The sequence below is a fragment of the Mya arenaria genome, chromosome 4 (genome assembly GCF_026914265.1).
Source record: "Mya arenaria isolate MELC-2E11 chromosome 4, ASM2691426v1".
NCBI classification, from domain to species: domain Eukaryota; kingdom Metazoa; phylum Mollusca; class Bivalvia; order Myida; family Myidae; genus Mya; species Mya arenaria.
The window spans coordinates 46,473,461-46,495,921 of record NC_069125.1 but is presented as its reverse complement, the minus strand read 5'-3'; the positions used below and the strand labels follow the sequence as shown (position 1 = coordinate 46,495,921).

General features: G+C 36.4%; 3 protein-coding genes across 4 annotated transcripts in view; 1 reads left to right on the top strand and 2 right to left on the bottom strand.

Annotated features, from left to right (window-relative positions):
• LOC128231690 (unconventional myosin-Ic-like) overlaps positions 1–2,957 on the bottom strand; it is a 30,916-nt gene extending 27,959 nt beyond the window's left edge. The window contains exon 1 of one of the 2 annotated variants that reach the window (XM_052944775.1): positions 2,940–2,957. The gene's annotated coding sequence lies outside the window, so the exon portion shown is untranslated. Of the gene's footprint in view, positions 1–1,239; positions 1,376–2,939 lie in introns of those variants that run through there. The other variant, XM_052944770.1, reaches the window with a different exon arrangement.
• Positions 2,958–4,609: 1,652 nt separating this feature from the next.
• LOC128232226 (DNA oxidative demethylase ALKBH2-like) lies at positions 4,610–11,949 on the bottom strand. The gene is made up of 7 exons (XM_052945663.1): positions 11,557–11,949; positions 7,954–8,096; positions 6,566–7,679; positions 6,027–6,207; positions 5,728–5,898; positions 5,166–5,324; positions 4,610–4,747 (listed from the first exon to the last, which is right to left on the bottom strand). Exons 1-3 carry the CDS (start codon positions 11,866–11,868, stop codon positions 7,334–7,336), a joined length of 801 nt encoding a protein of 266 aa, XP_052801623.1. The 5' UTR covers positions 11,869–11,949; the 3' UTR covers positions 4,610–4,747; positions 5,166–5,324; positions 5,728–5,898; positions 6,027–6,207; positions 6,566–7,333.
• Positions 11,950–12,018: 69 nt separating this feature from the next.
• On the top strand, positions 12,019–21,688 carry LOC128232227 (pleckstrin homology domain-containing family A member 8-like). Its single transcript, XM_052945664.1, has 6 exons — positions 12,019–12,193; positions 13,336–13,391; positions 17,000–17,130; positions 17,693–17,861; positions 18,132–18,209; positions 18,364–21,688. The coding sequence occupies exons 1-6, from the start codon at positions 12,085–12,087 to the stop codon at positions 18,472–18,474; spliced, it is 654 nt and encodes a 217-aa protein (XP_052801624.1). The 5' UTR covers positions 12,019–12,084; the 3' UTR covers positions 18,475–21,688.
• Positions 21,689–22,461: the final 773 nt, after the last annotated feature.

Below are 22,461 nucleotides of genomic sequence, written 5' to 3'. Positions count from 1 at the left end.
AACACTGAAATTAAACCAGAATTTATTTCCAACCAGCTTTTGTAAGGCATTTATCTGCAGATAATGAGGCGGTACAGGTGCCTGGGTATCTGTACACAGTCCAGGGCAAACATACATTCATTTATCTACATAGATTTCATTAAATTAATTCATTTCTTATATAGAAGTGGTTTGTTTAAGTTGGCCTAAAAAATTTCGTTCATGTGCGTTTTTGAAAAGTGCTCGTCATCCCTGTTGTGTGGTCATGCATAGCCAAGAAATAATCGATGATGGATATGAAATTAGTACTTTTGGACCAAAACCAAAAGTGACCTTGAGGTTTGGCTTATTTACACCTTTTAATTATAGTGAACATCTTCTGCATAAGATCAGTGATCCTAAGAATATTAAGAATAAATATGATAATTGTTACATGGATGTAAGAATAACCATTTTGGGTTTTATGACCAGGCGTATGCAATGATCACTGATCAATGTTTTTGTGAAAAACTAACACAAAATCAATATGGGTCAACTATTAGTCCTGACCAACTGGCATACCAAGTATGAAGTTCCTGGGTGAAAGCCTTCTCAAGTTATTAGCCGAAACTGATTTTTTTTACCTCAAGGTCATCCCAACTTTGACCTTTGTCCTATTTATATCAAAATCAATAGGTGTCATTTACAAGTCATGACCAACTAGCATACCAAGTTTGAAGTTCCTGGGTGCTATAATAAAGTGTTTTTTAGTTATTGAGCAGAAACCATTTCCAGCCTTAATATAGTCACCACAATCATATCGTTTTTCACCTGAAGGTCACAGAAACCTTGACCTACTGTTCTCAAAAGAGATACAGGTCATCTACTTGTCATGACTACTTGCATATCAATAATAAATTTCCTGGACCCAAAAGATGAGTGGAAACCATTTTTTAAACTCAAGGTCACCTTGACCTTTGACCTTCTGATCTCAAAATCAATAGCGGTCATCTACTGGTCATGACCACAACTTGCATACCAAGTATGAAGTTCTTTGGCCTTAGTGTTCTGAAGTTATTTAGTGCAAACAAAGTGTGATGAATGAAATGACTCAGATGGACTGTGCAGCCAGACTTATTGACGGACAGGGCAAAAACAATAGCCTCCCCATGAATGGGGCAGACATGAATATTCAGGACACTTGTATATCAGTAAAATAAAAAAAATCTATAATAATATCAATTTGAGACAAAATAAATATATGAAAAAATTGTTAATTACCTTTAAGTTCCATTTCTTGCACAAGTCATTAATAAAATAGTCCATGTAAATGATGTATTATTATCATGTCATTTTTTTAATCACATTTAATTCAATCATTTTGGGGTATTTTTTTCCCACATTATAAATCCACAGAAAATCAAAACTTGTACACCAGCACTCACTCAAATCTATACCTGAGAATTAATTCTCTATGTTCTTGCTCACCACAGCTCAAAGCTGCTTGTTTAAGATATTTTAATTGGCACTGTGATGTCAGATTGAATGTTTATAAAGCATCAATCATCAACTTAAACAAAGAAAGGGAAATTTTCTGGGGAGTAGATGAGATGTGGCTGCAGATGTAAGCATATATCTAAGGAAATACTTAAAATGCTTCATTAAAAAGCTGCAGAAAGATAACAAAAAAACAAAACAACCGCAAGCGGATATTAAGGCTTATCTGCTTTTCCCCAAATAATTAAGGGACATAACTGTTAATTAGCTAGAGTTATGGGACCTGCTGCACATTCGGCATTTAATCCTGCTCATATGTTATATATATAGAATTTTTAATGATGCATGATGTCTGAATTATGAATTTTACTGATGTCTATGCATGACAATTATGACAACAACAACAACAACAACAAAACACCATTGATATTTACTTCACATAATCCCTTAGAAAAACAAACATAAAACAGCTCAAAACTGTCCATTTCACCATAAATCTCTGAGTATTATTACATTACAGTAATTAGATTTTTTGTTCAAAGTATTAATCTTATTACATTTGTACTAATGCACATAATAGTAAATACAACAAAATGTGGTTTAAACTTTGATCAACGAAACCTCTCTGATTAAGGTGAAGTAAGTTCAACTGACCTACAAGTGTCTAAATCCTTCGCTAATTTATAAACATAGTAAATAATATCATCAGTTTCCTTTTAAACAAATTCCAAACATTCCTCAAATATTTCAACATTCCAGGTAAAACATTACCCAGTGTGTTTTAGTGTTTTTGTTGTTTGGTTGTTTTATCCTGTATTTTTGGTTCACCATCAAGTGCCACACCCAATCTAAAAAGATGCTGGGAAAAAATGCTTATTCAGGTATTTTATCATCAGACAGAGGAGAAAATCAATGCTACCTGGTTTTTGTCCTCTGATTGCTGGTGACATACAGCCTGATAATATTCTGTGATGTTGTTATTGGTATGGATGTAATAAAGGATTATTAAGAATGAATCTTGTGTCGAAGACTTAGTCAGTAATTTTAGTTTATGCCATTATAACTATATAAACATACCTACAGTAGCGTACAGCAGCAAACGGAACTATGTCATTTTCCTGAATTTCTCACACAATAAAATCTCATTATAATTGATATATGATTTTACAACAGATGCAGACCAATGGACAAAGCATGTTCTGAGTAACGCCACCTTCACTATCATCTGACCTACCATATCGTCAAATCATGGATGCACATTTATTACCATTGTTGGTTTGTAAAGGTTATTATATGGAATAGTGCATTGTGGCGCGACATACGACACGATTTCATTTCAACAAAGCAGTTTTGCAATATATGGGAGTGGCTGGATTCGGGAAGGGTTCGAGTATTTTGATTTTCGAAAAAAAAACAACAAACAGGACTGTTTTCAAAAAGGTGCCTTTACACGATTGCTAGCAAACACATTATTTTATACTGACATGTCCAGACAGACGGCTTTTATTACTAATCCGACACCTTCATCATATTGCCCGAGAAAAGTGACGTCGGGCTTGACTATTATTTATTGAATCGATTATAGTCAATATAAGTCAAAACGGCTAGCTTCCCTACAATAATGTGCTCTGAAGATCAACACAATTCTCCCCCTTACCGCGTCGCAATACGCACTTGTATATTTTCAAATAACTCACAATAAAACATCAGACCATTATATTTTTCCATTTAAAGTAATAGCTATTAATATATAATACACCATTAAATTATTAATTATAGATAAATGGTAAATTGACCATCGTTGGCAACATTGCTTTTTAGCGGACCTCTGGCAGCTTTTTATTGCAGCACTGATGACGTCAAGTGTTATTGCCGCAGTTTGTCTGAAGACGACATCCCAATCATTAAAAGAATGAGCTATATTCCAAATATCGCATACTAAATGGACATACAGGTTATAATGTGCACAGCTGGTTTTATTGCCAGTTCGTTCTGGCCCGGAGTAGTCTTCTTTGCCCATTCTCAACCCCGTTGATTAGCCAGGCTCCTCGCTTAAAGGGCACTTCTTAACTCTGTGTTCATCTAGAGTGAATTATGTTTTTAAATGGAACATAGTCGACACCAACGTTACGAATTTTGTTTCTAATTAACAAATTGACTGTCATTTGTTATAATTGGGAAAGGGGGATGTGACATTTGAGCCCACGACGCACTTAAGCTGAAGAAGATTGATTCGATTATATATTTGACCATCGTGCAATCTGTATCCACATTCGCTTATGATCGAAATCATACCCTTGCGCCGAAGTCTTCGTCTTGATCGAAAGTATTAGAGACGACTGCGTTTTAAATTATTTATTTATTATATTCCCGCTTTTCCTGTTCCTGCCAACGTTTGAAGAAAATTGGAACATGTTTATGATCTATTAGAAATTATTTCCGTATATAGAACACTATCATAAAAGTGTCACTGGAATCCGGCGTAACGTTTATTGTAGGACCGGAAACCGTAATACTGCTTAAATTTTAAATGGATTCCAAAGACCTTTAAGTACAAATAATTAATAAATAACCCAATATTGTAAGTTCTTATATTTTATTTCCATCGTGGTTTCTCTGATAATTTGTTACATATGTCCAATATAGTTCACGTATTGCGAGACGAAGTCGAATTATAATCCAGCGCAAAACTTTTATTTCTTATATAATAATATATTCAAAAACAGATAAAGACAATAAAATGTATAGAAAATAAATGACGAAAGAGCGAATCAAGCGAGAAAAAATGAAATGCAAATGTACTTTTTGATCAAACGGGTTCATACTTCCCGCTTATATATAGTGCCAATTAAATTAAATTGCATTTTTATGATGTGTATACAATTCTGTCCAAATTGCGCGAGCCTACAAACCATAGAAAGATACCTATAAAACTACCAGAAAGGGACATGGGGAAAACGCAGGGTTATTTGGTTTCCATTTAGAGAGCTGTATACCACAATTAAAAACAAAACGTTCGCTATGATACCGACTCGACAGTGAATTTGACGTTGCTGTTGAAGAAGGGCCAGAGAACTCAAATCATGCCTCCTCCCTTGAGCTAAATTGAATTTGGTATATACGTTATATTCGGGGGGGGGGACCAACAAATGACAAAATTCAAATCATTTTATTGAACGCATTTGCAGTTGTACAATGCTCCACATGGTCGTGTCGTTCTCAAGCACCGCATACCGAGAGGGGAGACGTCGCAAGGTTAGGAGTGTTACACTGCTCCTTCAGCAACTCGCACCTGTACAAGATCAAGTAAGATAAGATGTATGTCAAGTCGGCAAGATATCACTAGTATACGACAAACTGGATCTTCTTCTGTCAGAAAACGTACAATAAAGAACACCAAGGATAAAACCATCAGTGGTAAAAAATCGTTACGTTAAAAATGTCACGGTACTTAAATAGAATTAGTTTGTGATCGATTGTGAAGACACCAAGATATATAAGCTGATACAATGAATTAAACTGGAGACCGTTTCATCGGTTAAACTCAAGCCTACATGTTTTTGCTGTTGCTAGAACCCAAGATCTCTTAGAAGTTTGTGTGACAAGGAGGAGGCACGTAAATACATGTACATGTATACCACTAGACCATGTGAAATAAACAAAATACTAAGTAATTGTTTCCTCTTGTATATAACAGAATAACAACTCACGGGTTCGGATAAAGTCTGCCATCGGAGCCACATGTAAGCTGTATGTGACCGGAATTACAAGGAATGGTGGCTTTGTTCAGACAAAACACCGCCATCATAAGTGCGGTCGCCGACACCGTCGTCGTCGGAGGACTGCTGGACAGATTTTGTCCAACCATGCTAGTAAAGCGGGTTCAAAATGAATATAAATGATATAATTTATGTCAAATGTCTTTGCATGTCGGCACCTTTTTGATGTGGCGTTGCCTTTGATGTCAATATGTGCTAAACTTTGTGAAAACTTATTTCAAAATATCCATCATGGAAAATTGAACACCCGCTTCGAAATTGTTGCACCAACGCCGCAAACCTACGATAACTTAAAGGAAAAACAAACTACATTTATTTGAAAGTGATCCCCCATCTGTTTGACATGTTAAGCATATATGACTGAACTTAATGTACGCGTAAGACATATATATTTAGTAAGATAAGATACGTGAACAACAGGCTGACAGCGTGCGATGTGTTATGGGCTCGATAGTCTTGTTAAAATATATTGATCGGAAAAATATCTTGACACCTTGCAGCTTGTGTAGATGCCGCGACGATGGTTGGTGTGGGAGGAGCGGTCGTGCGGGCAGGACACGGGCCCAGGTTGTGGACGTTGAGTGACACTATCTGGATGTGGCTATGGGCATAGTAGTTGTTATGATTTAGTATGTAGTAACATCGGCTCTTCGCGAATTCGCAACTGAATAAATATAAAAAAGAATAAATAAGTTTAAACGCCCACATGTGTACATGTACGTGTTGTTATATTTGGGTAAATACAAATTATTCTTGGTGTCAAAGCAATACATAAAGTTGTGTATCACCCACTGACTGCTGTAAGTGACTCCATCCGTGCCGCACACCGCCCCGTCCACGTGCACTTCAATATGGTGGTCGAGATGGTCGCAGTGCAATTTCTTAATCTCGTCACATAGATGATGTTGGTACGTGCCGTTTACGTGATCTAGAGCCGCGTTTACTTCCTCTTCTTTTCCAGCCGTCGTCAGGCCTGTCCGGTATTAAAGATAGTGCTTACTGTATAGCTTATTGGCCTTCTTAATGAATGTTTTGCCATACTGCGGATGGTATGGAGTACAACAAGGGAACTGATATAGACAATCAGCAAATATTGACCAGTTAAATGGAACCACTGCTGCACGTAGGTTTGTAAAATACTCTGGGGTCGGAGGTGTTTTGAAATGTTAAACCGAGCAAACAGTATCTCACACACACGTACACGCACTAACACATTTGTATATATATTGGGAATAATTTGCTTAATCAAACTGAAGGCACACAAAATGACATGATTAAAATACCAAAATGAAATTGATAAATAATGATCATATGTATAAACATAAACATACCGATGACAACACTAAAAAGAACCAATTTCACCAATCTCATCCTTGTGTTCACAGTGTGCAAATGCTTATCTAGATACATGTTGGCTTTATCAGATTATTCTCATTTTAATAAAAACTCCGGGACATGATAAGAACGCTCATGTGTCGTCTAGTAACCCAGGATTTGAGTGCAATTGACCCGCTGGCGCTAAAACAAACGATCATCTTTAGAAAGTGAAAAACAAATACATCATTCTGGACAGACTTGTATGTTCATTACATGGATGGCAGGTTTTATAATAACGAATATAACTACATGTAGTTACACCCGTCATGCGCTCAGAATGTAGCCACAGTTGTTTGATGGGAATGAACTCATGCTTTGGTTTCATACGAACTGTAAATAATTTAGTGACATTTAACCAGAAAGTAATTATTTTTCAGATATATCAAAGTGTAATCTGAAATCTGGAAAGAGTCATTATTTTTACAGGTTATATGACACCGAAGCAGGACTTCATTCCCACCAAACGACTGTGAATGTAGCAGGCATTAATGCATAAATACATGTAGCTTACTTAAACTGGTCTTACTCAAGCTGAAAATATAACTTCAAGACAAAGTTTGGCTCCGATTGGCATAAGTTCTAAATCTAAAGTATTTGTCTGAAAATGAGATGATACGCTCAAAGAGTTCACAAAACAAGTTTGTATTTCAAAGACAAGTTCAAACGATTCTTCGAAGTCCCATTCAACAGGAAAATTGCAGGATAAAAGCATAGATTGAACGTTAAGGAAGTTCTGCTTTAGGCTTTGTAGTCTTATTTCCGCTATTGGACGCTGGAACCATCTGCCTAAACGTCATGTTAATCCTCACACCTAAGAGACGCTTCCGCTGAGGCAAAGCGTGGTACCAGTATGTGTTTGTCGGGTGTTTCATCAACAACAGGCTCCCGTGCTCCAGCAGGAGTTTCAAGGGTTCTATACTGCGTTTAGCTTTCTTGCCGCGGGAATCCGCGTGCTTAAAGATGAAATCGCGAGGTTGTCCTAACGACAGGGACGCTATTGGGTACCCGTGCACGAGGTCTTTCTCGTCATCGCGGTGTTCCCCCATGTGATCGCAACCGTTCTTATATCTGAAGTCATTTTCACTTGTTTTCAGCATGCAAATTAACACCATTTTTAATATACAATAAATGCAAAGTGAAATGGTAAAATAATTATAATTATTTACATTTGTACTTGTCAATGTGACTGGCAATTTTTAGTTTACAGAAGTCGGAAGTTACGCTCTATTTGATATGCATGTAGTTACAGCTAAATGGCTGCACAAAAACAATATTTACAAATGTTTTAAAATGAAAACGAGAAAATAATAAATGCGGTATTTTTTACGAAAGACAAATTAACCTGTTGATGAGAACAAAGTCGAAGGAGTGACCGGTGACATCTGAGACGGCATCCCTGATGTCATCGAGGAATGGTGTCCATGGCCGGGCGGGCACCGTGTTGTTTGAAAACGTGTATGACAATCCCGGGTCACCATGCGCAACCTGCACGATAATACAAACTGTTTATATAACATAATAAAGCAGCGGAAACTACAGGGACAAGCCCAACAGGCATAACTAATTTATTACAACTGTCAAGGGCCAAAAGCCAAATCTAAATAGACAAACAATATACATAGATACAACAAAAACGCATAAATATTGGAGAACAGGCGAGTTTAGGTTGTTTATATTTAAATAGGCTATTGTGTGTCAACGGTCTAAAATGTACAAAAATATCAGCCAGGTTGAGCCGACAGACGGTAATCAAATAATTGAGAGCATGTTGAAAATCCTCTCAGGTCTGTACGGATCATTTACTAATGTGTTTTTGCGCCGAACTCTTATGATCCAATCACATTTTTGCAACAGCTCGTACTACCGAAAGCACATTGTTAATGACCATCATCTGTACCACCCATCAATTCTACTCCAAACTGTCCATGACAGTCACCCAAACCCTGGGCCACGCACCTCGATCCCCGACTTAAACCTAAACCCCACCTTATTCATCTCTGGAAATCAGCTGACTTAGTAAGCATTGGTATCAAACATACATAATTTTGCATCCCTGTTCACTGCAGAGTTCTGTACTTCCACGCCTATCAACACATTATGGAATACATTCAAGAAGGAGTGCACTGCTGCTATAAGCAAGTTTGTCCCGTCGAGGATGACTTCAGCTCGCTACAACCAACCGCAGTGTAACCGCTCCATTCGCCGTTCAACTTACATGAAGAAACGTGCATACAAGAAAGCTCGACGATCCGATACAAGACAAGATTGAGAAAAGTACAGAAAGATCCAACTCGCCACAGGGAAGGAATGCTAGAAGGACCGTAACCAGTACATCAGCGAACTGGTGTCAGGGGACAAGACCTAGAAGCTTTACACCTCTGTGAAAAGTAAAAAGTGTTACAGCACGGTGTCGCACCACAAAGAGAAATGGTATAAATCACGTTGATGCGACCATGAAGAAAGAAATACTGAACATGCAGTTTTCGTCATTATTTAGTATTTGCCAATGAGGGTAATACACCGTTACCTGAACACGCAGAAATCCCTTACCCTGATGTATAATGTCGGTCTGTAAATGGTTCATGGTCTTAACCCCAACAAAGCCACCGAGCCTGACTCTATACCCTCTCGATTCCCGAAACTCATTTCAATGTTCACAAAATACCTCACTCTCAAATTCAAGAAATCAAAGTCCAACATTTGAGACAGCCTTGTAGCACTCTCAATTTTTGTCTCAAACTCAAAAAATGGCCGACAACTATGTAGATCGATTCCAGCGTTTGCAGAGAATCGCAATGTATGGGCAACAGCGGATTCCCAGAGTACTCAAGGACAGGGCCAACCCGTTGGAGAGTTTGTCAAGAGTGGAAGTTCGGGAGAGATACCGTTTTTATCCAGAAACAATCGTCATGATAGTGGGTGTTGTTTTCAATGAACTTGATGCTCCAACAAGACGAAACTTGCCGCTACATCTGCTCTCTGTGCTTGTTACCCTTATATTTTCGCCACGGAAGCTCACCATTTATTAATTGCTGAAATACATGGAATTTCCCACCCATCTGTGGGGCGTGCCATAGATAGGCTAACAGACGCATTATGCAGGCACATTAACAGATTTATAAGCATGCCTGCAAATGATGCAGAGACAAGAATATCGAGATGACAGGTTGTTAGTGAGGACAGCTCCAAAATATTTTGATTTCTTAGATTAGCTATATACATGGATTCGGCAGTTATGTACTTCCGCTTGTTAGAGATACGGGGGTCCGCACTCTTGTCAGGGTTGAATCCCATTAGCCACTTCTTTTCCCAATCCTGTAGTGTGTTAAGGTCGTCCTGTAGGGCCTGAACATCTGCAGCGGTCTTGATGATCCTATACATCATCGTCAAACAGTCTAGTGGAAGACTGAACACACTGAGGCAGGTCATTGATATACATTAATATAAGAACAGGAGATAAAGGTTCCTTGGGGACGGACACCTGATGTTACATGTACAGACCTTGAAAATTTCTTATTCAGGGTGACTTACTGGCTTCGGTAACCTAGAAAGCTGTTGATCAAATCCAATAACTTCCCTCGCACACCATAGTGGTTTAGCTTCAGTGCAAGGCGCTTGTGGGACGCCTTGTCGAACACTTTCCACAGGCCAAACAAGATGGCGTCTACCTGTTGAGAGCTGACGAGGCTTGTTTGGAGGTTGTTGATTGTCATGTTCAGTTGGGACGCACAGTAAGGGAAAATGGTCTGTAGTTTGATTGTTTGCTCATATCTCCCTACTTCACAATACATGTACGTGAGACGTTAACTACTCTCCAGTCAACCTGTCCTTGAATGTGCATATCGATATGAGAACCAAAAACGCAAAAGACATTACAACCTTCCTTAGCCCAAACTTATTATCATGCCCATGAGCCACTAAAGAGGCCTGCTACAAGACCTTCATCAGGTCCCAAGTCGAATATGCTGTCACTATCTGGGACCGCTACACACAAACCAACATCAACAAAGTTGATGCGGTGCAACGCAGAACTGCCAGATTCGTCTTTGGAAATTGCTCAAGTAAAAGCAGCGTCTCCGCAATGCTCAAAATACTAGATTGGGAGAGCCTACAGCAGCGGAGAGGGACTAGGCTAAAGCGGTCATGCTCTATATGGTAGTTAACAACCTAATCGCTGTACCTAGCCAAGGCTAACACCCACAGGGAATGTCATTTAAAGGTCTCTTGGTGAGATACATGACCCGCTATTGCAGGGCATCATTCAGTACTTAAGGAGTGACACGATTGTTCTAGGAAACCGCCTCCCAAAGAGCCTTGTCACATCCACCACCTTAGGTGCCTTCAAAGCACTGATATAATACCACATAATATGCACTTTGCTTTAACCTGCTTTTAAAGTTTTCACTTGGGACCCTCCCTCACTTGTGAATACAAATAGTCCAAACGGTGCGATATTGCCACACACGTGGCCCTGCATCGATACTGTAAAAAGAATAAGAGTTTCCGTACCGTCCACGTTATTTAAAAGCGAATAGCTTCTCCAAAGATGTATATAGATCAAAATACCGCGTTGGGTTGTCCTAGCATGAACAATTAATATTCATTTCAAAATTGGACAAAATTTAGCCGGGGAGTAGGATGAAATTTGTTATTGGTCCCAGATATAGCCAAGATACATGTAAAATTATGTACTTTTTGCCTGCAGTATGCTGTCACTACTATCAAGCTTCAACTAACTGTATGTGATTCTCTACTGTATATGACATGTGTCAATTCAATTTCACGTAATAGTGTTTATAAATTCGAAATACCGTGTAGCTTTGTGTGGCAAATTTCCCCGCATGAAAGGACCGACCCCATACGCAAAAAGCTGAGAGACAGTGTTGACAGTGACGTTTTTTTACAGCATGATACACTTTAAAACCATGGGAAGATGGGAACGTACCTGCTTTCTTGGAATGTCGTGCCATTTGCCAAATATTTTAACTTTTGCCAGCTGCCCTTCATTATAATTCAACATACGTTCGCATTGGCAAAGAATACGGTCTGCATTGACTTTGCTAAACAATATGCCATAGTCACAATCCAAGTTTTCAGCCCTTAAGTCACGCCATTTTAATGGTCTGATGATCAAAGTTTTAATGGACAGCGCCTCATAGTCATTTGCTTCCTGTTTGTACTTTTTTGTGTGATGATTTTCATCGAAATCATCGGCACTCTCCAATTTCCTCTTGTTTACGAGAAATTTATCCATCATTACTGTATCTATTCTTGCAAAATCATTATGCAACTCTTTGTTTACATCGTGGTAAATGAAGCAGCATTTTCTAAGGGAAGTAACACCAATGAAGGTAACAAACAACATTACGGTGTACCGGTTGCCGGGGTCTAGATGTTTCTTTATTTTGTTTATTTTAGGAACACTCATTTCCGGAAACCGGCGACGTTGCAACTAAACAGAAAAGAAACCAAAATGCCGACCGTAATTGCAGAACAGAAAAAATTCCCAACTGTCGACAACACAGATGGTGTCTTAACAGAAGAATTTCTAGAGGCAGCGTCTGGTGCTGCTGAGATTGTCAGTAAGTTACCATTTTATGTGTTATTTTTGAGTTTGTGGCAGGCAACACAATTCTTAGGTTACGTTACACTAAGTTTCAGTATTGTGTATAGTACTGTATGAGTTACAAATAGAAGATATATTGAAACAAGTACGGCTTAGTTTCAGTTACGAGAACGCTTAAAGGTTATCAAGGGTGAAGGTAGTGCTGATGGGGGGAGGGGCTTGGGTCAGATGTAGGAGACTTCATACCATTATAATATCGTACCACTTTTTAATATCATACCATTCTTGGAGACATCGTACCACATACATGTATAAACTATTAAAGGCGGTTTTTTACAGTGTTTTAAGTATGAGCTAATGTGGTCCCTAATGGAGATAAAATGGTGTGAAACGTCTCTCTTAGTAGAACACAGTGGTGTAAAAACATGACATACGACTAGAATTATATATCGATTATATATTTATTTCATATAAAGCAGCTTTATCACAATGTACTAGCATGTAACTCCCGAGATAAAGGGAATTTTTACTTTTAAAATTGTATTTTGTTTTCATATATAAACATAAGATATTAATTATTATCAACAACATGCAAGTGAAGCACATTATCTAGCACAATGTTTGAGCATTGTAACAATATAAACCATTGTGAAATAAACTGGGTACTTTTAAATTAAAATTTCACAATTTTGTGGGCCATTATTGATTATAATTATATACTAATTTAACACAAACATCAAATTTTGTAAATATATTTTTATAATACAATTTGTAATAATTGTTAATTCACTCGATCAAACACATTTGACTATATGATCTATATGTGGTACAATCTCTCCAGCTGGATGGTACGAAGTGGGGCGGGGGTAACATGGGTACGATAGACAATTTTTTAAAGTCTGTTGTCTTAAACCCCGTGCCATGGTAACTTTTCCATCCATACAGGTAAATATTATGTAGTCCCAGGATTTAAAACCCTTTAAACTCATTTTTACTGAAGAACAGAACAGTATTTCCTAAATTTTTTTTTTTGGTAATGGATCTTAAGAAATACAACCATTATTTCTCTTCAGCAATTAACACTGTTTTCATAATATAATTCATAATATCAAAATACAATCTTTACATTCTATGAATGACATTTAATTCCATTTTCAGAGTCAATGGGCTCACAGTTTTCAATGACAAGGGATGATATGCTAGGAAATATAACGGTAAGTGAGCTGAAATCTACCGTTATTCAGTTAACCTGATCAGAATTTTAAATGGAAAAGTTGTCTTACCTTTTCATATATTTTTTACTAAGTTCATGTTCTATTGTATAAATAAGCAGAACTTGCTGTACTGTTTTATTTAAAAAAATGTTTCATAAATTAAACGTTTTAATGAAGTGTTTGTCATTTCATTGAAGATTAAGTTGTAGCTTGAAACAGTCTTGGATCTAAGTCAATATTTTTAATAATATCTTGATAAACCTTTATACAATGCAAAATATAAACTTCAAAACAGTTTTGGAAATCATAGTGAAATAAAACATCATAACACTGTCAATGATGAATTGTTATAGACTCATGATATTTAATGTAAAAGAGCGGAGAAACAATTTTTGAACGGGGTTGTTTTCAACCCTGTTCAGTGTAGCCACAAACTTGACACTCTCAACATAAAATGCCTATTAATAGTAACAAGTGTCGTCTGCCTCTTTACCACCCAAAATATAGTTTGAGAAAGTGCGGACTATATAAATTGCAAGCTATGTTTCCAATAACCGAGCTAGATTTGACAAAGCAAGAAGCAATCATAACGCAATATCTATTTGAATCATTTAATTTGTTGAACTTAAATAAAGATAATATTAAAGTAGTATCCCTGCGCCCAAAAATGAATGAACATCGAAACGTAAACAAAGAATTACTATCCACTCAAAGCGCATCATTCCATCACGTGACACAAAGATCTCATTGATCTCAATGATCGTACAGTTTCCCCGCTTAAAACATCACATGATAGTGAGCTATTGTGATCGCCCTGTGTCCGTCGTCGTCGTCCGTCGTCAACAATTTGACTTTTAACACTTTAGAGGTCACAATTTTGGCACAATCTTAATGAAACTTGGTCAGAATGATACCCTCAATAAAATCTTGGATGAGTTCGATATTTGGTCATCTGGGGTTAAAAACTAGGTCACCAGGTCAAATTAAAGGAAAAGCTTGTTAACACTCTAAGAGGTCACATTTATGACTGTATCTTCAGGAAGCTTGGTCAGAATGTTAATATTAACGATCTCTAGGCTAAGTTCGAATCTGGGTCATGTGCGGTCAAAAACTAGGTCACCAGGTCAAATTGAAGGAAAAGCTTGTTAACACTCTAGAGGTCACATTTATGACTGTATCTTCATGAAAGTTGGTCAGAATGTTAATATTAATGATCTCTAGGTCAAGTTCGAATCTGGATCATGTGCAGTCAAAAACAAGGACACCAGGTCAAATTGAAGGAAAAGCTTAACACTCTAGAGGTCACATTTATGACTGTATCTTCATGAAAGTTGGGCAGAATGTTAATATTAATGATCTCTAGGGCAATTTCGAATCTGGGTCATGTGCGGTCAAGAACTAGGTCACCAGGTCAAATTGAAGGAAAAGCTTGTCAACACTCTAGAGGTCACATTTATGACTGTATCTTCATGAAAGTTAGTCAGAATGTTTATATAAATAATCTCTAAGTCAAATTTAAATCTGGGTCATGTGCGGTCAAAAACTAGGTCACCAGGTCAAATCATAGGAAAAGCTTGTTAGCACTCTAGAGGTCACATTTATGACTGTATGTTCATGAAACTTAGTCAGAATGTATATATTGATTAATTCTAGGCCAAGTTCGAATCATAGTCATGTGCGGTCAAAAACTAGGTCACCAGATCACATTTAAGGAAAAGCTTGTTAACAATCTAGAGGTCACATTTATAAATGTTTATCATGAAAGTTGGCCAGAATGTTATTATTAATAATCTCTAAGTCAAGTTTAAATCTGGGTCATGTGCGGTAAAAAATAGGTCACTGGGTCAAATTGAAGGAAAAGCTTGTTAACACTTTTGAGGTCACATTTATGACTGTATCTTCAGGAAAGTTGGTCAGAATGTTAATATTAATGATCTCTAGGTCAAGTTCGAATCTGGGTTATGTGCGGTTTAAAACTAGGTCACCAGGTCAAATTGAAGGAAAAGCTTGTTAACACTCTAGAGGTCACATTTATGACTGTATCTTCATTAAAGTTGGTCAGAATGTTTATATTAATAATCTTTAAGTCAAGTTTAAATCTGGGTCATGTGCGGTCAAAAACTAGGTCACCAGGTCAAATCAAAGGAAAAGCTTGTTAGCACTCTAGAGGTCACATTTATGACTGTATGTTCATGAACTTTCAGAATGTATATTGATTGATAGGCCAAGTTCAAATCTTATTCATGTGCGGTGAAAAACTAGGTCACCAGGTCAAATTGAAGGAAAAGCTTGTTAACACTCTAGTGGTCACATTTATGACTTTATGTTCATGGAACTTGATCAGAATGTTATTCATGATGATCTTTAGGTAGAGTTTGAAACTGGGTAATCAGAGGTCAAAAACCAGGCCACTAGGTTAAATCATAGAAAAACTTTGTAAACACTATAGAGGTTGCATTCTCTCTTTAATCCCCATGAAACTATGTCAGAATGTTTGTGTTTATGAAGTCTATGTCATGTTTGAAACTGGATAACCTGAGTTCAAAAACTAGGTCACGTAGTCAAATCATAGAAAACATTGTTAAAGCACTGTTGAGGCCATATTTTCTACTTTATCTATATGAAACCTGATCAGAATGTACTTATTACAGCAAGGTAAGGTTTGCAACTGGGTCATCGTTGATATTAAAAAAATCATCCGTAATATTATAAAAAAGAAATTGGTCACTAGGAAGGATCTAAGTAATATATTTTTTAATTCCAGCAGGTAAAAATGTTTTGATTCCATACCTCATGATTATATTTGGATGTGAATGAGATGTGAAACCCAAATCTTTAGTCCTGTTTTGCACCATATAACCTGAATTGGTATGCGGTAAAGCCCATATAACCAATTTACCATCTTACTTTACCTTATATGATCTTAAGTAGCTGAAATAAAGATGACCCTTCAAATTGTGGTCTAAGGCTGATAGGGAAGAGTTTTGTCACAATTGCCCTCGCCCTGAAAACACTTATTTCACACTTGAATTGGATCAGGTGAGCGATACAGGGCCTTCAGGGCCCTCTTGTTTATGTAAATAATGTATATATCATTTTAAAATACTATTTAAAATTTTAACAGTGGCCCTGAAAAGGATCGTTTTCAATTTCATAATTAGTATAGTCTGTGTTAATGCCAACATCTAATTACCAACCGGAAACAGTTTTAGTGTATATTTTAAATTCACCCTGAATGATAAACCAATTTCTATTTTATTTCTTTAGTTAATAAATCCTTGGCAAGCCTAACTCATATTGTAACACCATAGGATGGAGTTATGCTAGGATCCTCGTTTGCCTGCTTACACAGCGATATTAACTTTATTGTCAATAAAATATTAATTTGTCATTTACCATCATGCTTCAATAAACCTGGGGCCAAAATCTGGCCCTGTGGTTGTTATACACGGGGACTCTTAGATTCGCTGTGCTACATATCAGCACCTTATTAATACACACATGATGGTGAATCATAATGGTGAAAACCCGTATAAAACCCTGTTCATGCAGCACTATCAGCGCTTTAATTATTGTGTTCAGTCATTATCTGGATGTATAAATTTCAGAAAGTGCGCACAAAGTTTGATACAGATCGGGAGAAATTCCGCCAGTTAAAGGACCTGCTGCAGGATGAGAAAGATAAAAAAGAGGACAAGAACGACAAGTCTGGCACAGTTGGTGCTCTCTGGCTCAAACGGTGGGATATTTAATAGTTTACGATGCTATGTACATGTAGTTATAAGAGCATTATGAAGTCTCCATTTAGTGATAACTACAAGTATTGCCAGCAGCCTCAGGTAAATATGAAAGTCTTTGGCTGAATAACAAGGGCCAACACATGAAATCACCTCAGTAATAAAGTTTTAATACCAAAAAGCAAGGGGGGGGGGGGGGGGGGGGGGACAGTGGGAGACAAATTTTAAGCTCTGAACAGAGCTGTCCTGCCCCAGGCACTAGACATTATCTCTATTTTCTCTAGTGGTACAAAATGTAACTGTTCCAACAGTACAGGTATATAAAATCTCGGGATGTTTTACTATATTAACTTTATACATCTATTTAAGCAGTAAACTATGCTATGAGTAAAATTAATATATATTCCTTGCATAATCAAAATAATATGCACTTGCTCTTATGTTTATGGTTACTTCCCCAATTTTCTAGATCTCAAATAAATATCATGTAGTTCTATGTTCAATCCTCTATGTTTAATGGTAAGCTTCATAAACATTTACTTCACGATCCAAGTTTTCCTACAGAGGTCTGGAGTACCTGTGTGAGGTGTTTTGGGAATTGATCACAGAGCACGAGGCGAGCAAGCAACCTGGGGGGAAGTCAGACAGCGGGGCAGTTAAGGTTGCCTGCAGCAACGCCTACAAGAAAACGCTCACTAAACACCACAACATGGCCACTAGGATGATTGTAAAGGTAATGGCTTTTGTCATGTGTTTGTCACTTTGATGGACGTGCATGTACTCGTTACTCCTTATTGATTGTAAGCTATCAGAAGTTCTAAACTTGATTAAAAGTCATAGTTGTTAGAAAAAATTATTTACTGTTTTTTTTATAAATTAGTGGTGTTCAAGTACTTTTATATTCAAAGTGTTATTTTTGATTGATTATTGTTTATGATGTGGTAGTGCCATTGTGAAGAGATCAGAAAAAGTGGAAGGATTTTTTATATTTATTGTATTTCAGGGTGCTTTGATGGTTTCCCCATACAAGGAGACTCTGATGACAAATCTGGCCAAGGGCGAGAAAGGGAAGGATGATGAGGTTTGCCCATGTTTTGCATAGTTTGATACTTTCAACTTTTTTTCATATAGAAGTTTTCATTTAATCTTTTGCAACTTTGCTTTTAAAGCTCTTTATTGTGACATGGCACCACGAAATGTTTTAACACCGTTTTCACACTTCTATTCCCATCCAGGTTACAGATGACTTGAAAGCCTATGAGCCACCACTGCGAGCCTTTGTGATCATCGCGGGGAAACTGTTCAATGATTTTGGGCACAAAGATGATTGCATTGAATCTCACTAATGACATCCCCCTGCAATGACTGTGTTCCTGGAAGATGGCTGAATATTTATTGTGCTATTAATGAAATCTCATATATGCAGATATAGTCACCATTAGCTTATTAGCTCATTTGTTTTTGTTTGTTGAAGAAAAACATCTAGGTTTTGTCAAAGCTTTGGTGTTATCCGCATCATGGGTGGTGTCATGTAAAATCTTCAACCTTGGCCAAAAAAATCTTGGACTAAGTTCACATGTAATGATGTTACCAATGACAATATGCACATTTTTGGCTTGGTGCATACATGTCGCTGTAAGTTTTGTCAAGTTATTGCCCTTGAATGACTGAGGAATACAGACAAGCATTAAAGTCTACTGATGTTGTTCTCGTTTGTTATTTCTGTTTTAAATACTGCTTTGTGGGTTGTTGTTTTGATTCGTAGTACAAAGATCCTTTACACACATGATACATAATTGAAATGTATGTTGTGTACTATGCATTTTTATTAAAGCCCTAAGTTTTGTTTTGTTTTTGAATGGAAAACAATGGGTATTTCTGCTGCCATTGTGTTGAAAATCTATGAAAGAGTGGGTGTAATTTACTTGAAAATAATTTCTGCTTTAAATTCATGTTTTTTTTATATTGATAGTCATTGATTAATTTTTGTACTTGTACATAAACATGTATATGATCATATCTGATCATGAGAGGTTTTTTTTGTAAAACATTATCATGCAAATTTGATTTTTGTATGAAACATCTAAATGGTTACATTCCTGTTGAAAAATGGCATACTTTTCGCCCTTTGCCCTGGCGTCAATTTGTTTTTTAAAATTCTTAAGAATAATAAGTTTAGTACTTTATTTTATTATGCTGCATTTCTTACTCTGTCTTGATTTTAGCGAATATAAATAAGTTGGTCTTGATTATCATATTATAGATAATCTCATTGCATGGTCAAAATCTCTTAAAGCTGCACTCTCACAGATTGAACATTTTGACAACTTTTTTAATTTTTTGTCTTGAAACGAGCCATTTTTTGCGAAATGCATGGAAACCTGTTAAATAAGTTTGTTGACAGAATATTAGATTGCAGATTTTTATTTTCAAGATGTTTTATGCATTTTTCTTAAACCGTTAGTAACGGTTTAAGCCATAAAACATTTAATTTTCGAACGGAAATATGAAAATATGCGATCTGATCTTTTGTCAGCAACCTTTTATCATTGGCTTGCAGGTATTTACGCAAAAATTTGCTCTTTCCAAAACAAAAAATAAAGAAAGTTGTAAAAACAGTATATCTGTGAGAGTACAGCTTTAAGAATGTCACAATAACACTAACTTTACTAAAATAAAAATATCGGGTTTAGCTTAATCATGTGATTTAACATGTTTCTAGAAATATGGGATGCTTGTTTAATTATAGTGCTTAACTTTACTTACATCATGCAATAATTGGATTAGAAATGGAAATGTGCAATGGTTTAAACAATCATGTATTATAAATAGGCAATAAACAGGCACTCTTTGTACAAAATGTTGTAGAACTGATTTGTATGACATGAAAGTATATCACGCCTCCAACATGAATAACATAATGCCTTTGGTCTGGGTGGCTAATCTTTATATCATGTCACAAAATGGCGTCTGTTTTTCCGATTCCAATGAATTAATGAAGCATTTCCAAGTAATGTTGGTGTCTTGATGAATGGAGGTTGTTGGGGAGATATATACTTTACGGGGCTAGTAGGAGACCTGATATGGGAGTCATTGTCACCCCCGATATGGTTTCCTTGTCCCGTATATCCTGTATTGTGTCACCTACTGACCATGTAACTTATGATATTAGCATTAAAAGTTAAATGTGCTTGATAAGAAATTTGTGTTCAAAGTTCTTGAGATGTTTGGAGAAAACATGTTGATTGCCTCCATAACAGATCATTACAACCACATTATGATCTCGCAATTTTAAGAATTAAATCATCTTTAAAAGATGCTATTTTTGGACTTAATCTAGAAAAACATGTTGTGTGTTTTGCATGCATAGTTAATTTATTCTGCTAGTGTACATGTCATAATACATGTTAAATTATGTTCCATGTATATAATGAAATAACTGACCACATGTAAATTGTAGAAATAATTTATATAGATTACATATATTTTCAAAAGTGTGCTTTATCAAAACATATCATACATGTCTATTGTAAACAGATTATAATGAATGGGATTATTTATTTTTTTTGGGGGGGGGGGTCGTCGCCGGGTCCGGACCGATAGAGGTTCCAAAGTTTTAGAAGCCCTGATAATGATAACGTAAAGAATGATTTATAATGTGATAGTTTTACTTGCATTGCTGGCTGTATTGATGAGTGATAATTTTATGTTATTATTTATTTTTGATTTTCTGGTGGCTTATAGAGATTCATCAGTGAAATAAAAATGATATTTCACTGTTTCAAACAGTGCAACAATATTTTGATCATTTTTACTGTTTTTGTAATTTTAGCCCAAATCAAACATCAGAACAGGGCTGAGACACAATTTCATCATATCAAAAATGATCGTATTTTTGCATACAATTTGGCTTTCTGATAAACAACAATTTACTAATTGAAAATTGTTTGTTTCTGTGTAAGATGGTGATCTACATCATGAACACCAAAAATGAATATTTCATTCGAGGTATATATTAAAATCTTACACTGAAACAAACTTTTATCCACTTTATATATATATACATGAAAACACCATCTCTGGTCGATACAGCCACCTATGAAATTTGAAGTGTTCGGTAAATGTTGTAACCTATTACTCTCACCAAAATGCTGGGTTAGTATTGGTAGATAAATTGAAACCCACACTACGACAAAATTATACGAGGAAACTGGACCACAGTTGTAAATGTCATTATGTATTGCTCTTACCAAAATGCTTCGCAAGAGTTGGATGACAAATTGAAACCCATGCTGTAACAAAATTGAAGAAGGTAACTGCACCACAGACTACGGTACTTGCTCATAGCTTATGAATAGATATTAAAATATAGAACCTTTATTCATGCTTTTGCTTTGTTTAAATTGTTTCAAGTACATTTTTAAACTTCTTTATGTCTGATTTTCTTGATATTTTTTTGTTTCCAAAGCATTTATGATTATTTCATGTATTATAATTTGTAACTCTGCTTCACTGCAATAAAGCTTAATTTGTTTTGAAATAAAGCGGTTACAAGTCGTTTGTATGTCTTTGACTTTTACTTTAGGCATAATATGCATATTTGAAAACCTGGAATGCTTACTGAGGGCTCCCTCAGGTTATGATACGCTGGGGTGCCTACGGATGACTGGGGAAGACAGACAATTTCCCCCTTGACAAAATATCCCCCCACCAATAATTAATTGCATGGGTGGAAAGAAATCCCCCCATATACTTTTCTTGCCATTTTAGAAGAATATACATATTGTACAAGTTACATAACAGTTCATTATATTACATTTCAACAACGTTTAACTGACATGCAATATAAAAAAATAGTTCAAATGTATTGGCGGACCTGTCTCCCTATGCCAAAATTGGTGAATTTGTTGGGAGAATCTTATGTCCTTCACTTCCTTACAAATACTGAAAGATGCCATGAAACTGTTTGGATTTTTAAATTTTAAGAATCTTAAGGCTCCATCACATTGTGTTCCTAAAAGTACTTTGATCATCAGACTTCTTCATCATAGAATACAAATGTGTTTTAATTATTGTTAAAGATGTGTAGATGTGTCAGCTCAATAACTATAGAAGGCTTGGACCCAGGAACTTCATAATTGGTATGTATGTTAGTCATGCCCAGTAGATGACCCATATTGATTTTGAAATCAGAAGGTCAAAGGTCAAGGTGACCTTGAGGTGAAAAAAAAACGTTTTCTCATAATTTAGTTGCTAAAGATCTAACACAGCCCTCCAAGATGAAACCAAAGCTATTTGGTGATAATGATATCAGATAATGCTCAGCGAACACC

Coding starts and splice junctions, on each gene's coding strand:
- LOC128232227 (XM_052945664.1), top strand. CDS start 12,085: ATGCCGACCGTAATTGCAGAACAGAAAAAATTCCCAACTGTCGACAAC. Junction 12,194..13,335: donor TGGTGCTGCTGAGATTGTCA/GTAAGTTACCAT, acceptor TTCCATTTTCAG/AGTCAATGGGCTCACAGTTT. Junction 18,210..18,363: donor AGAAAGGGAAGGATGATGAG/GTTTGCCCATGT, acceptor ATTCCCATCCAG/GTTACAGATGACTTGAAAGC.
- LOC128232226 (XM_052945663.1), bottom strand. CDS start 11,868: ATGATGGATAAATTTCTCGTAAACAAGAGGAAATTGGAGAGTGCCGAT. Junction 8,097..11,556: donor ACGACATTCCAAGAAAGCAG/GTACGTTCCCAT, acceptor ATTATCGTGCAG/GTTGCGCATGGTGACCCGGG. Junction 7,680..7,953: donor GACTTTGTTCTCATCAACAG/GTTAATTTGTCT, acceptor AAATGACTTCAG/ATATAAGAACGGTTGCGATC.